The sequence below is a fragment of the Anser anser genome (genome assembly GCF_964211835.1).
Source record: "Anser anser genome assembly, chromosome: 1".
Taxonomy (NCBI): Eukaryota; Metazoa; Chordata; class Aves; order Anseriformes; family Anatidae; genus Anser; species Anser anser.
Window position 1 is genome coordinate 71,118,931 of NC_139720.1, and position 12,621 is coordinate 71,131,551.

The following is a 12,621-nucleotide window of genomic DNA, read 5'->3' on the forward strand; positions in this document are numbered from 1 at the left end:
TGGAGAGGTCTTGCAGAGACACCTTGACAAATCAGAGAGCTGGGCAATCAAACAGTATGAAGTTTAACAAGAGCAAGTGCTGGATTCTGCACTTGGGACAGGGGAACCATGGCTATACGTACTGACTGGGAGATGAGAGTCTGGAAAGCAGCCTTGTGGAAAGCGATCTGGAGGTTTTGATTGACGGCAAATTGAACAGGAGCCAGCGCGCCCTGGCAGCCAAGAGGGGCAACCATATCCTGGGCTGCATCAAGCTCAACATTGCTTGCCAGTTGAGGGAAGTGAACATCCCTCTCCACTCTGCGCTGGTGCAGCCTCACTTTGAGTACAATGTGTAGTTTTGGGCACCACAATATAAGAAAGACACTATTAGACCATGTCTAGAGAAGGGCTACAAAGATGGTGAAGGGTGTAGAGGGCAAGACATGAGGAAGCTGTAGGCTGTGATGAGGCTTTCCTTCTCTGGCCTGAACAATCCAGGTGACTGCAGCTGTTCCTAATGTCTTGGGGGGAGTGGAGGGGTAGGCACTGATCTCTTCTCTCTGGTGACCAGCAACAGGACCCAAGAGAACAGCATGGAGCTGTGTCAGAGGTTCAGGTTGGATGGAAAAGGTTCTTCATCAAGGGGGTGGTCAGGCACTGGAACAGGCTCCCCAGAGGAGTGGTAACAGCATCTAACTGTAACTGTTACAGTGGTAACAGTGCTGGAGTTCAAGAAACATTTGGACAGTGCTCTCAGACACACTGTCTGATTTTTTGGGTGGTCCTGTGTAAAGCCAGGAGTTGGATTTGATGATGCACATAAGCCCCTTAAAACTCAGGATGTTCTACAATTCTGTGGTATCTTCAGAGCCTTTCATCATTTGGCTACTGTTTTCTTGCATCATCCATTAACTGCTAGCAAGTTAGAGGAGAAAAATGCTTATTTTAGTGCACTAACCTGTCCTCATGCTTCCTTCACTTTGGCTGTGGTACCTCTCAGAAACCAGCTAGCCAAATTTGTTTTGGATAACCTTTTATTCATTTCTTTAAATGCAAACAAGCTCCCTTCACCACGTCCCAAAGCAAGAAAGAAAACTATTTTTAACCATATTCTTAACCATGCTCTGAGGGTGAGCGGTACACATTGTTGATAATTTTCCCTCTTTCCTTTTTGTCTGTCACAGACTTGCTGCGTATTTCAGCTGTAAACACATTACGACTGGGATTCTTGCAAACTAATTCCATCCAAACTCTCTACGTGCTCTACGAACAGAATTGCTGAGATGTGGATGCCCTTGGTTTTCATTGAAGCTAAGACTGGAAGACCATTCTAGAAAAGCTGTACTACAGAGGATACTGTTGAGACACAATGATGAATTTTGCCTTCTAAGCATGTATATGCAAAGACAGACAAGCCAGAGCTAAACTCTTCATACTCATTACTTTAATAGCAACTTCCTGCCGGAAATGCATCTCTCTACAAAATAGAGTGGTATATAGCATGTAGTTCACTACATACCCAACAAAACCACAAAGAACAGACATGATTTTAAAAATAGGTTTCAGATTCCTAAACTGGTGCTCTGGTTTTGGTGCTCTATTTTATAGCCATAATAAAATAATTATGCATCACTGCCAATTCAAAGGTAATTACACTTCCTGATGTGTATCATCAGACAATTTTTGTTTTTAATATATTTACATGATTGCTGGTTCACAGAATCCAGTAACCACTATAAATTAGAGAGTTATGCCATGTTTTAGAGATAGCAGGCAAAATTTTCAGGATTAACAGCACAATTTACATGCCATCAGCATTGCTTTCACTCAGCAAGAATGGAACACTCCTTTCATCTTTTTATGGAATTCCATAAAGCACAGGCATTAAAACCACAGTGTGGCACTCTGCTGGGAAAGTCACAGAGTCTTGCAATTAGTTCTGTAAACGGGATTGATGTTACTGTCTACATGGAAAGCTAATTCCCCCCAGCCCAAAAAATTTAAAGTTCACACAGATTAAAACAGACCACAGATTGTTTGCATATGGTTTACAAAATGTATCCAAACTATCTTTCAGCAAATTATTAAAAGGGATTACCAGTGATCATGGAAAAAAAAACAAAACAACAAAACATGTCACAGCAGATCATCAATTTTTCATGGAAATCAAAGACAATTACAACTGATTGAGGAACTCATCAAATATTAACATGGAAGCTGAAAGGTAATAAAAGGGCAAGAGACTTGAGCGTATTCAATATATACTGAACACTACCATAGCGATATCATATAGCCCTGTCTTCTATCACTAAGCAATGCTAGAGCAAAAGACAGATGTGATGTTTGCCTGGAATTAATAAAGAGAGTGGTGTCTAGCTCTCTTGTCATTGCTTAATACTGGAAACTGATCCATCTCTAATTTAAGATTTGTAATGCAATGTAATGCTGTTCAGAAGAGAGACATCCATGCGTACAAATAAGGCAATATTTGCCTTAAGGCAAAGGGAAATAAGGGAAATAAATATTTTAAGATGATAGCATAAGTTGAGTTACATTTGATGTACTCTACCATTCCAAACATGTTCAAGGAAACTTCTAATGAAGAGAAGATACAGCTCAACCTCCTTATTTCCAGTCATCACTGCAATGATCAAAATCAAGAACAATAATTCCTGAAAACATTAAATATCTAAATTTAATTTAAATACTAACAACTGAAAACAGTTAGTTTGAATTTTCTTAGCTAACCAGCTACAATTTAAAGACTGCATCATAACAGAGAAATCCAAAGAAATCACTGTAAAAGAGCTAAGGCCTGAAGACGTCTTACTATTTTGAAAGGACTACCTAAGAAATGTAATGAAATATCAATAAATTGGAATAGTGTCTTTAATATATCTACGTTGGTTATTTCAGTTATATAACAATTTAACAAAATGAACTACTTGGAAAAATTCCAAATACATCCTATATTGAGTGATTACAGAAAAGTTCACAATGCATTCATTTTGGAAGAAATATTTTGGTAAAGAGACGCAATAACTATTTATATTCAGAAACACTAACTGTGACACAATGAAACCCTAAAACTAACAGAAGGTGGGGATGGTGTCCCTTTTCTGAGCAAAAGGGAGCTCAGAAAAGGAGTCTCAGTCCTCACTCCTTCCAGCTTGAGGTAAAATTTATGAGAGAGTATTTAAAAAGCAGAATACTTCTATATTGCAGCTACAGTTTACTACAGACCAGGAAAATTCCAAGAAAAGATAGATTCCATATAATAAATAGAAAGAGTTTGGAATTGGACAAGATCTAGACACTACACTGTATTTCAGTTTTTACAACATTCATGTTGAAAATATGCCCTTTTGCTTTTTCAAATAGACTTGTTTTTATCTTTAAAGCTGGTCATTTTAACAAATGTGTAGGCAAGAAGTGACAATCATGGAGAACACCATTTCTCTGGAATCTCTTAATTTCTATTTGAATACTGTACGTAGGTAGCCCAGCATGCTGCCAAACTAAAAGAATCCTAAGAATGAGGGTGTTTTCTGCTACACTTTGGGTCAGTTTTAGGCTTACTGTTGGAAACCAAGTACTGAGGTCAGAAATTAACTAACTTCAGAAAAGAAGCAAACTATAAAGAACTAGGTCACAATTTTCTCCAGGGTATTATTTCACTGCCCAGGTAAGACACTAAAAAAAAAAAAACAAAAACAATTTCGATCTGCTTTGCTACTGGGAATCAACATCTTCTAGACCATAATGATTTTAACATACAGGCAAGAGATTAGATACTGTATTTTGTTCATGTGTCTGCTTTGTTTTCTTCCTCAATAGTAACATTTTTCTAGTTACTAAAGCTAGAACACATCCAGTAATTCCTAGATACTTCAAGATGCTTCCTCATATGCTTTTGCTTCAAGGTCTTTTTCTTTTTTTGTTGAGTCCAATAAAAACTATATAAACGTGTTTATGAATCCTTCCTCTAACTACCATGCCTCTCTACACCAGTTTCTTTTTCAGCCTGATTTACATACTTACTTTCACATACATCAAAGCTCTTCTAGTGAATCTATTCCGACAAACAAACAGCATTATGACAAGTGTGATATCCGGTTGCTTCTGAAACTTAACTTGAATCAGCTTACTTTGTCAATTCAGATAAGTTCAAAAGTTTATGCCTTCCAAGGAAAGTTTACTTCCAAAAAATTTAAACTTTCTAATGTAACGTTCTATGTATAGATACAACATATACAATAAACAGCATAGCATTTGTAAAGTTAAAGAAATGAAGTCTAAGATGACTGTTGAAGATTCAAACAAACATCTCCACTGAATTTGAAGAAAGGTGGTAAGGAAGAGGAAGAGTCTGACATAATTTGCCCTAAGTTGTGCACAGTCACAGAACTTTTCACAAGTTTCAATTAATGTTTAGTTTATGAAGATGAGAGGAAGGTAGGAGAAGGGGATGACGGGACAGAGAGTGAGCACATGGGAGATTTTTCCGAACTGCTTACCCAAGATTCATGGTACAAAACTGTGAGGAGGTGTATCCCATAATCATAGTTCTGTCTTCTTAGTGGGCACCTGAAAAAAACACAAACAAAGCTAGTGTTTCTGAAACCAAGTCACCATAATACACTTTTGAACAAAATACTAGATTTACCAAAATTTTCTGATCTGTAACCTAAGAAATGTTACAGGAATGTGTGTTTGATTCACATACATTTCTGAATTATACATACTCAAGAATAACATCACAATAGAAGCATGACTATTAAGAACATGGAAGGATGAGCATCTGCAAGTCTGAAGGAAAACGTACAAAAAGAACTTACAGATCTTCAGGAACCATTAAAAGCCAGACTAACATATCTTGGATTCCACTTTGCCTTCTACCAGAGATAGCCAAAGTTGAACACTACATACATCAGTCTGGACAGCCTAAAAGTCTCAATTCTTCTGCCAGACCCAAAGGGAGGAGGAAGACAGTGAAAAAATCCATTAGATACGGTTCAGAACAGAAAATCTAGTCAATAATTTAAGAAGAAAAGTTTAAGTCCATGTAGCTGTATGTCAAAACAGAATCACAATTTGTTGGGATTAGGCACAGCGCTACAAAAACAGCGTATTTCTTAAAATTAGCCATCAAAACTAACTGCTGAGACTTTGATGACATTAATCTCTTCCTTACGTTGATCTCCAGTAACCTACTGTCTTTTTTCTCACACACACTTCTTCCAGCAGGCTGTTATGTTTCACATCTTTTTGATAAGCAAGAGCTCCTCTCTCTCTTTTCTAGAGTGACTGATAGCAGGCACAGAAGGAACAACCCTTACGCTCAGACGTAGGAGACTATTTGTCCTGAACACAACATAATTTCCCAGGTATTGCTTACTAGCTCACCAAGGAACCAAACAGCAAGCAAAGTCAACAGAATCCAGTTCAATTCTAAACAGAAGAGACCTACACAAGTAATCCCAAATGATTTTATAGCTGCATAATGAGTTTAATTAGACAAAAATTGGCACTGCTACTCAGAGGACCATTATTGGCATTGCCACTCAGAGAAGCATTCCTACTTCCCTTTTTCCTCCCTGCTTTCTCTCTGGTCAGTTCCAGAAGCTCTGCAGTGAACTAGGTCAAGGACAGAAACTGATAAACAAACAGTACTTTTGTTTTTCCATCTTTATAGTTTAGGGAGAAATCCTTTCAGCAGTAGTACTGACTTACAGCAGATTAGACTGTCTATGGTACTATATACTTCAATGATATAAGGTACAAAAAAAAGTGAACTTCCGAAGTTTTCTTAAGAATCAATGAGAATCATACATACTAAGAATTAGTGTAGTCACAACATATGAAAAACACTTATTTCCATTTTCTGATTATCATGAGCATGTGGATTTATGCTCAAATCAAGATATAAAAATGGATGTTCAAACAGTTTTCCAGCTGGAATTAGTAGGTGACCCTAGTTAACTCTGAATTAATCATGTTTGTTTCACATTTCTGAAAAAGAACTATTTTATATTTCTACTTCCAACCTTCATTGATAAACTTTTATAAAAATACTCATGATATTACTTCGCAATTTAAAAAGCTGTATCACTTCCAGATACAATTGCCTGCTATTTTTTAAGTTAAAAATGAGTAATAATGTGAATTTCCCTGAAGTTAGTTTCTGAAACTTCGGATATAGGTTCTCTGTTACAAAACTAGTCATCAGAAATAAATCTAGTAAACAGACACTACATATTTTTTGATCCAAGATGTATCTTAGAAATGAATACAAAACAGATTGAATCATGAGACTACCTCTGAGACACTCTAAAAACACTCATCTGAATGGTTAAGGATTATGAATATTCTATCAAATAAACTTTAAAGGACTCAGTCTTCGTCCTTATTCTTCTGTTTACTGAAGAACTTCAGTTTAAAAGTAATCTGAAGATCAGTATGGAAAATCCTTTATTAAAGAAATGGATACTGCTCAGAGCTTGGGCCTTAAAGTTTACTAGAAAAAGTGAGACATCAATAAGCACATTAAAAAATCCTCCAGAAATGCTGCGTAAGACCATTCACAAAAGCCCTAGAGGTTAAGCTCCTTTCAGCTATCCTGATGTTTTAACCACCAAGTAAGTTTTGCCAGGGAAATTAAACTGTTTGTAAACCAAGTGGTGCCAGGAAACTACACAGACTTCTGAGTCTAGTCTGTTTAAAAGAGTTACGCAATTTCATCTATTTAATATTTAATTCACATAGAAATAAAGCAGTAATTCTCTGTCCTTCAGTAGAAAATAAGAATGGGAAAACAAATACTAATGGTAAGAAAAAGCAAACAGAAAAGATGACCAATTTTTTTTTTTTCCTAACAGTGAATGCACCTGTGAATTAAAGTGTATTATGAATTTAGGTATGCATATATAAACTCTTCAGAAATCAAAACAAATTTCTCCATTGCAGCTTTCTGATCATAACTCTGAATAACTAGAGTGATTTGTTTAAATCTAGAACATGGAAAGACTGAAAACTGTCAGGGCACTGACGTCCTCATTTTTCTTGCCTGAACCTCTTCAGATCATTGTTAAAACTAACAGAAGCTATTTGTGAAATACTGAAACTATAATAATAAAATACTTCTAAACACTGGGCTTCAATATCTGATAATATTAAACATATATTAGGTTTCACATTATGTGATCTGTCCATTAAAATTTTAACACATATGAATAGCAGTATTGGTACATCTAAATACACATTTTAGCCTGGAGAAAGAAAAAAAACAAAGACGCAAGTTGCAAAGACATTAACATTAACTGGGTATATACCCAGAAGAGATACTATGTTTTCTGCACTGCAGCCACTGCTAACGGCATTTTTTCCTTCCTGCACCCACCATACCTGTCTGTTGTAATAGTGAGTATATCTGTATCCTTGCAGTACCGCTCTCCTACAAGTTTAATAAGCTTCTTCTTTGCATGGTCATCCAAATTCAGGTTAGAAAGTTTAACCTTGGAATACAAAAGAAAATACTTTTAATTATTTGGAGAAATTCAATATCTTCACCCTGAAAAATATTTTGAGATATGGTTAGACATATCTTTTATCAGGAATTAAAAGTATAGCTATTAAGTATGCACTTGTAGAATTTATTACAATTATATCACTAGTCAAAAGCTTTTTAACACAAGGCATGTATAAATCTGAATATTCAATTAATACATTTCTTCTCAGAGAAGCTGAGATAGAATATTTCTACTTAAACTTCTTTCATAAGAAAAAAGCTGTCAGTTTCATTTGTAGCTTCACATAGAAGCTGCGTTTAAGTTGAGACACTCAGACTCAGTCTTTGCCTAAGCCACAATGCAGCTATGCCTGTGCCTGGCCATGGCCTTCACTGATCCAGATCCTGACGAACATCTTTAACTCACTGGCCTGACCTCACACGTACTGCATCTCTATGGATTTATTTGACAATCACCAAACTGTTGGCTGACTCAGGCTATTGTCACCACACCTAATCCTGGTCCACTGACTTCCCTATTTGACCTCAAGCTTGCCTTATCACTACAGACTTGTCAGGTGATTACTTGAGCATCAGATGGACAAGGTGACTACTACCAGGCCAGTTCTACTACCTTGCCCAGGTAGTAACTGCACCCTTTTGGGGAGTTCACTTCCCTGCCTGCTTTGCTGCTTCTGCATTGCCTTCGCTTTCAGAACAGCCTGCCCTCACTGCTGTCTGGCAATGCTCACACAAATTGCTGAGTTTTTGAGAAATACTTTCTTAACATTGTCTTTCTCTAATATTCACGTAAAGAAATAACGCTCCAATGTCTTTCAGACGCAGCTCTGTGGCAAACATACAACTTTGTGACCATGACTTCTGAAATTAATAGCATGTTTCAGCACACTGAAAACCACCAGCCCAGATGTCCAGCATTAGTTTGCTTTATCTGACACAAAACAATTTCATTCACCAAATCAAAAAAAAAAAGCCATAAACAGGCTTAGGGTGACATATTTCTAATTCATATTTAAAAACAAAGAAATCTAGAGATGCTCCAATTATGTCATAACTCAGCACAAAAGAGAAAATTCAATTTAGACTACATTTGAAATAATTACTGGTGTTTAAAAAAAAAGCAATGTAAAGAAGCCTATTCGGGCTCTTCTTCCTTGTATCAGCAGCAGCAGCTTAGGAAAAACTGCAAATAATCAATTTTTACAAGTCAATTCCAGCTGATGCTGAAACAAGGAATACTAGTTTCCTTTACCTGGGTTAGTACTAAACATGACTAAAGTATAGAGTTAGGGCCATCCCTCATCAAAAATGCTTAAAACAAGAAAAAATCCACAATATATGTACACACAGCTCACAATTTCTGAGTTCACAATCTTTTTTTACAACACTGCTTCCCAGATTTTTAAAGTTTTTCTTCCCTGAATCATGTTATCATGAATTGTTATCATGTGTTTATCTGTACCAAAATGTAAAAAAGAACACTATTCATTAATACAGATATGCATCTACAAATATGAAGGTTAGAACAAGTAAACACACCACTTACAACCAGTAAACTAGTAATAGGCAGAAAGAGGTGATCTTGGTTTAAATATATCCATATGACCCCACCAAGTTAATTAAAGTAAATCCTGACAGAAATGTGTAATGCCTTCACTCAGTAAATATATTAATGAGAGCTCATTGAAATGAAAAAACAACTAGATAAAAAGATAGCTGAAAAGATTTTCCAGTTCTGCAGGGCAAGTATAAAGCGGACTTAGAAAACAGACTCTCCTTTCCCCCTTTGGCTCTTAGCCTTTTGTTCCTAACACTACTGTCTCTTCTCCCGCATTTTGCCTTTTCAAGTTAGGAATTAAATATTTAGTATGGTTTTGGACAAACTACTAATTCCAGATTTGTCTCCATCATATTCTAGCAAATTAATATTAAGCATTGTAAGTCACAGAAGACTGAATCAACAGTATTATGAAAGACTAAATACTTATTTGGACAATGGTTAGTTGAGATCCCCATGACTACAGCACCAGTGAACTACATGAAACAACTTCATATAATCAGAGAACTGTTATATCGGCAGTGTAACAGCCATGGACAATGATGAAAAGTCAAAGCCAAAAACAAGGTCCTCAGATCTCAGGTATAATTTAACTGAGATTTCTCAACAAAAGAAAAAAAATCTCTTCGGAAAAGGTTGGTGATATTTTCAGTAAAGCATGCAGCCCCACACTAAGTGATAACTCAGAAGCGTCTACTTGTGGAAAAGCTGATTTTTCAGAATGTATGCTATTTTGCCTATATCAGAGCTCAGTCTTCATTTATAAATATATATCCATATCATTAAAACCTCAATTTTAATGTGCTGCAATATACTTAATGAAATTCACCACTGCTTTTTCTGGACATTCAATGAACTATTTCCCATACTCCCTTACAAAGTATCATACTTGTTTTGAAAAGAAAGCCAAGCATTTAGCTTTTTAAAACAAAGGTTGGTGTTTACCACAGTACTACTTACTCTTAGAGTTACCACTCTTGCTTTGGGATTACGAATAGACGTCCCTGCAGAAACATAATCCACTGTCTCAATTTCAACAGGAAAATGCTGTTCACATTTCTCATCACTGTTCAAAGCACTTGGCCATTGAGTGCAGAAATCTGTATAATAAAAGGAAAACAATCCAAGTAATGTATATTTTTTTCCCCTCAAATTTATTGTAATAAATGTTTTAGAAGCAGTTTTTAATGAAACCATATTCATTCAGATAATGGCAGGGTCTCTGCTAGACTTGATCCAGTATCTCAAAGTCTATTCTGTACTGGGTTTCTCAGAACTGGACACAGTACTCTAACTGTAGTCTCAAGTTCCAGATAAAGTGGGGGGAACAAAAATTCTAAATGTGCTGGCTATTCTCTTGTTAGTACAACCCAGCATGCAGTTAGCCTTCATTCCTTCAACATTTCATATTCAACTTCCAAAGGCTTGCTGGGCCCAACATGTCCTATTCTGCAAAGCTGCTTTCTAGCCATATGCTCCCCTGTAGCCTGTACATCTGCATGAGTTATTCCATCCCAGACCCAGGACTTTGTAGTTGTCTTTGTTTAACTTCATGAGGGTCTCAACAGCAGATTTTTTTCTGCTTGTTGACATCTCTCTGAACAGCAGCTGTGTCACCTGTTTTGCCCATTGCCCCCCCCCGCCCCCGCGTTTGTAATTATCTGAAAACTTGCTGAAGTAGTGCTCTCTGTCATCATCCAGCTTTTTATAACGCACATTTTCCACATACTTGGAAGCATGTAGCTTACAGGAGAGTTTGCTTCATAACCTTCCAAAGACTGTGGTAAGGCTGACTGACCTGCAGTTAGTTGCCTGCATCTTCCCTCTTGTCCTTCTTCAAGATTTTCAAAGAAAAATATCCTGTTCCTCCTTGGCTATCTGTACTTGCTTCCACTTTCTCTGTATTTCATTTTTGCATCTTGGGTCACTCAGGAGTTCCCTGCTCACCCATAATGTCCTTCTAACATACTTGCTCAAATTCCTGCTGACTGGAATGGACTGTTCTTGTGCTTTAACGAGGCTGTCCTTGAACATCCACCAGCCCTCCTTGTCCACTTTGCCCCCCAGGACAGTCTCCCATGAGATCTGCCAAGACTACTGAACAGCCAAAACCATTCTCCTGAAGTCTTGGCCATAATTACAATGTCTGTCTTGCACACGTCTCTCAGGATTTTAAACTTCACAGTTTCATGACCACTATTACCAAGGCTGTCATATATGTGACCGTTCTTCCTTGTCTGTGAACGATGAATTCAGATCATCTCTCCTCATCAACTGGCAGATAATTTGCATCAATAAATTGATGCCAATATGCTACTTGCCTTCCTCACTTCTCTCAGGATCTTGAACCTCATCTTTTTTCACAACCAAGGACTGCCAGCAGCTTTCACATCCCCAACCAGCTCTTCCTTTCCTTATCTGTGTCCATCACATGCAACAGAACCTTCCCATAGTCAGTTTGACCAGGATTTGCATCAAAATATTATCTATAATGCACTCCAGAAGTCTCCTAGGTTGTTTCTGTCCCATTCTATTACACTTCCAGGACATGTTTAGATGGCTGCAGTTCCCCATGAAAATCAAAGCTTGTAACTGTGAGGGTTTTTTTTAAATCTGTTTCAAGAAAGGTTCATCCACTTCCTCCTCATAATTAGCCAGTTTGGCAGATGCCCACCAATACATCCTTCTTGGCTTCCTCTCTGATCCTGACTCTCAAACTCTCAGCCAGCTTGCCACACATCTTCAGAGCAAAGTTCTGCATCCAAGCTGTACTTTTTGGAACAGGTCAGCTCATTCTTCACACTGCATCTCAATCAAGCAAGCTTTCCCTCTGCATTTCTGACTCCTCAGATTTCTAATTCCTTCTGGTTCCTATGCTGTGTACACTTGTATATTGGCAATTAAAGACAGGTCTCTTTATCACCTCCTCCATACACTAGCTTCCACATCAAGTTCTCTTAAATGGCTAGCTGGCAGAGGTGCTCTTGTTCTTCACTGAATCTCCCCTGCATACCTTGCTGTCACACAGCCTTTCTTTTATTCATGCTAGTTTTTAAATGCATACCAGAATGACTGCACATTAGCCGTGATTAAACCAGGCTTTAATCTTCTTAGAACTGAGTCATATCCATCATTCATTTTCTTTAAGACTATAAACTATGAATTCTTCACTACAAGCACTTTACCTAATAGACTCACTGGTATACTGGAAACCTGACAAGACTTACCTGCCTATCACCTGTATAACTTAATGAAGCAAAATCAAAGAGTACAATACTAGCCAAAGCCTGATGAATAGCCAGCTTCAGAGGTGGATCATATCTCACTTCCTACTCCATCACAGTTACGCTCTGAATTGTCTTAAAAATACCAGAAATTGTTTTAAACAATGTGCCGTCCCCTCCCCCCCCAAAAAAATATAAAGCCAAAGAAAACAACAGCTAAAACAACTCAAAACCAAATCCTCACCTTTGAGAGCTGCACAGTGTTTCTTAATTGCAGGAGGAGTAAGATGCAAAAAATTGGGAATCTAGAATAGACATACTAAGAGTTA

At 37.3% G+C, this 12,621-nt stretch overlaps 2 protein-coding genes across 4 annotated transcripts in view; one reads left to right on the plus strand and one right to left on the minus strand.

Moving 5' to 3' along the window:
• The window catches only part of MANSC4 (MANSC domain containing 4), a 40,296-nt gene extending 39,020 nt beyond the window's left edge, over positions 1–1,276 (plus strand). Inside the window, exon 6 of the mRNA XM_083819727.1 lies at positions 1,167–1,276. The gene's annotated coding sequence lies outside the window, so the exon portion shown is untranslated. The remainder of the gene's footprint in view (positions 1–1,166) is intronic.
• Positions 1–12,621, minus strand: part of MRPS35 (mitochondrial ribosomal protein S35) — a 32,340-nt gene that overhangs the window by 16,386 nt on the left and 3,333 nt on the right. For all 3 annotated transcript variants that reach the window (XR_014578033.1, XM_083819878.1, XM_083819879.1), the window contains exons 4-7: positions 12,537–12,597; positions 10,029–10,168; positions 7,387–7,496; positions 4,500–4,569 (exon numbers count right to left, since the gene is read on the minus strand). Coding sequence is in view for 2 of the 3 variants with exons in the window: in XM_083819878.1 (XP_083676004.1) it covers positions 4,500–4,569; positions 7,387–7,496; positions 10,029–10,168; positions 12,537–12,597 (381 nt within the window). In the remaining variant the exon portion in view is untranslated. The remainder of the gene's footprint in view (positions 1–4,499; positions 4,570–7,386; positions 7,497–10,028; positions 10,169–12,536; positions 12,598–12,621) is intronic.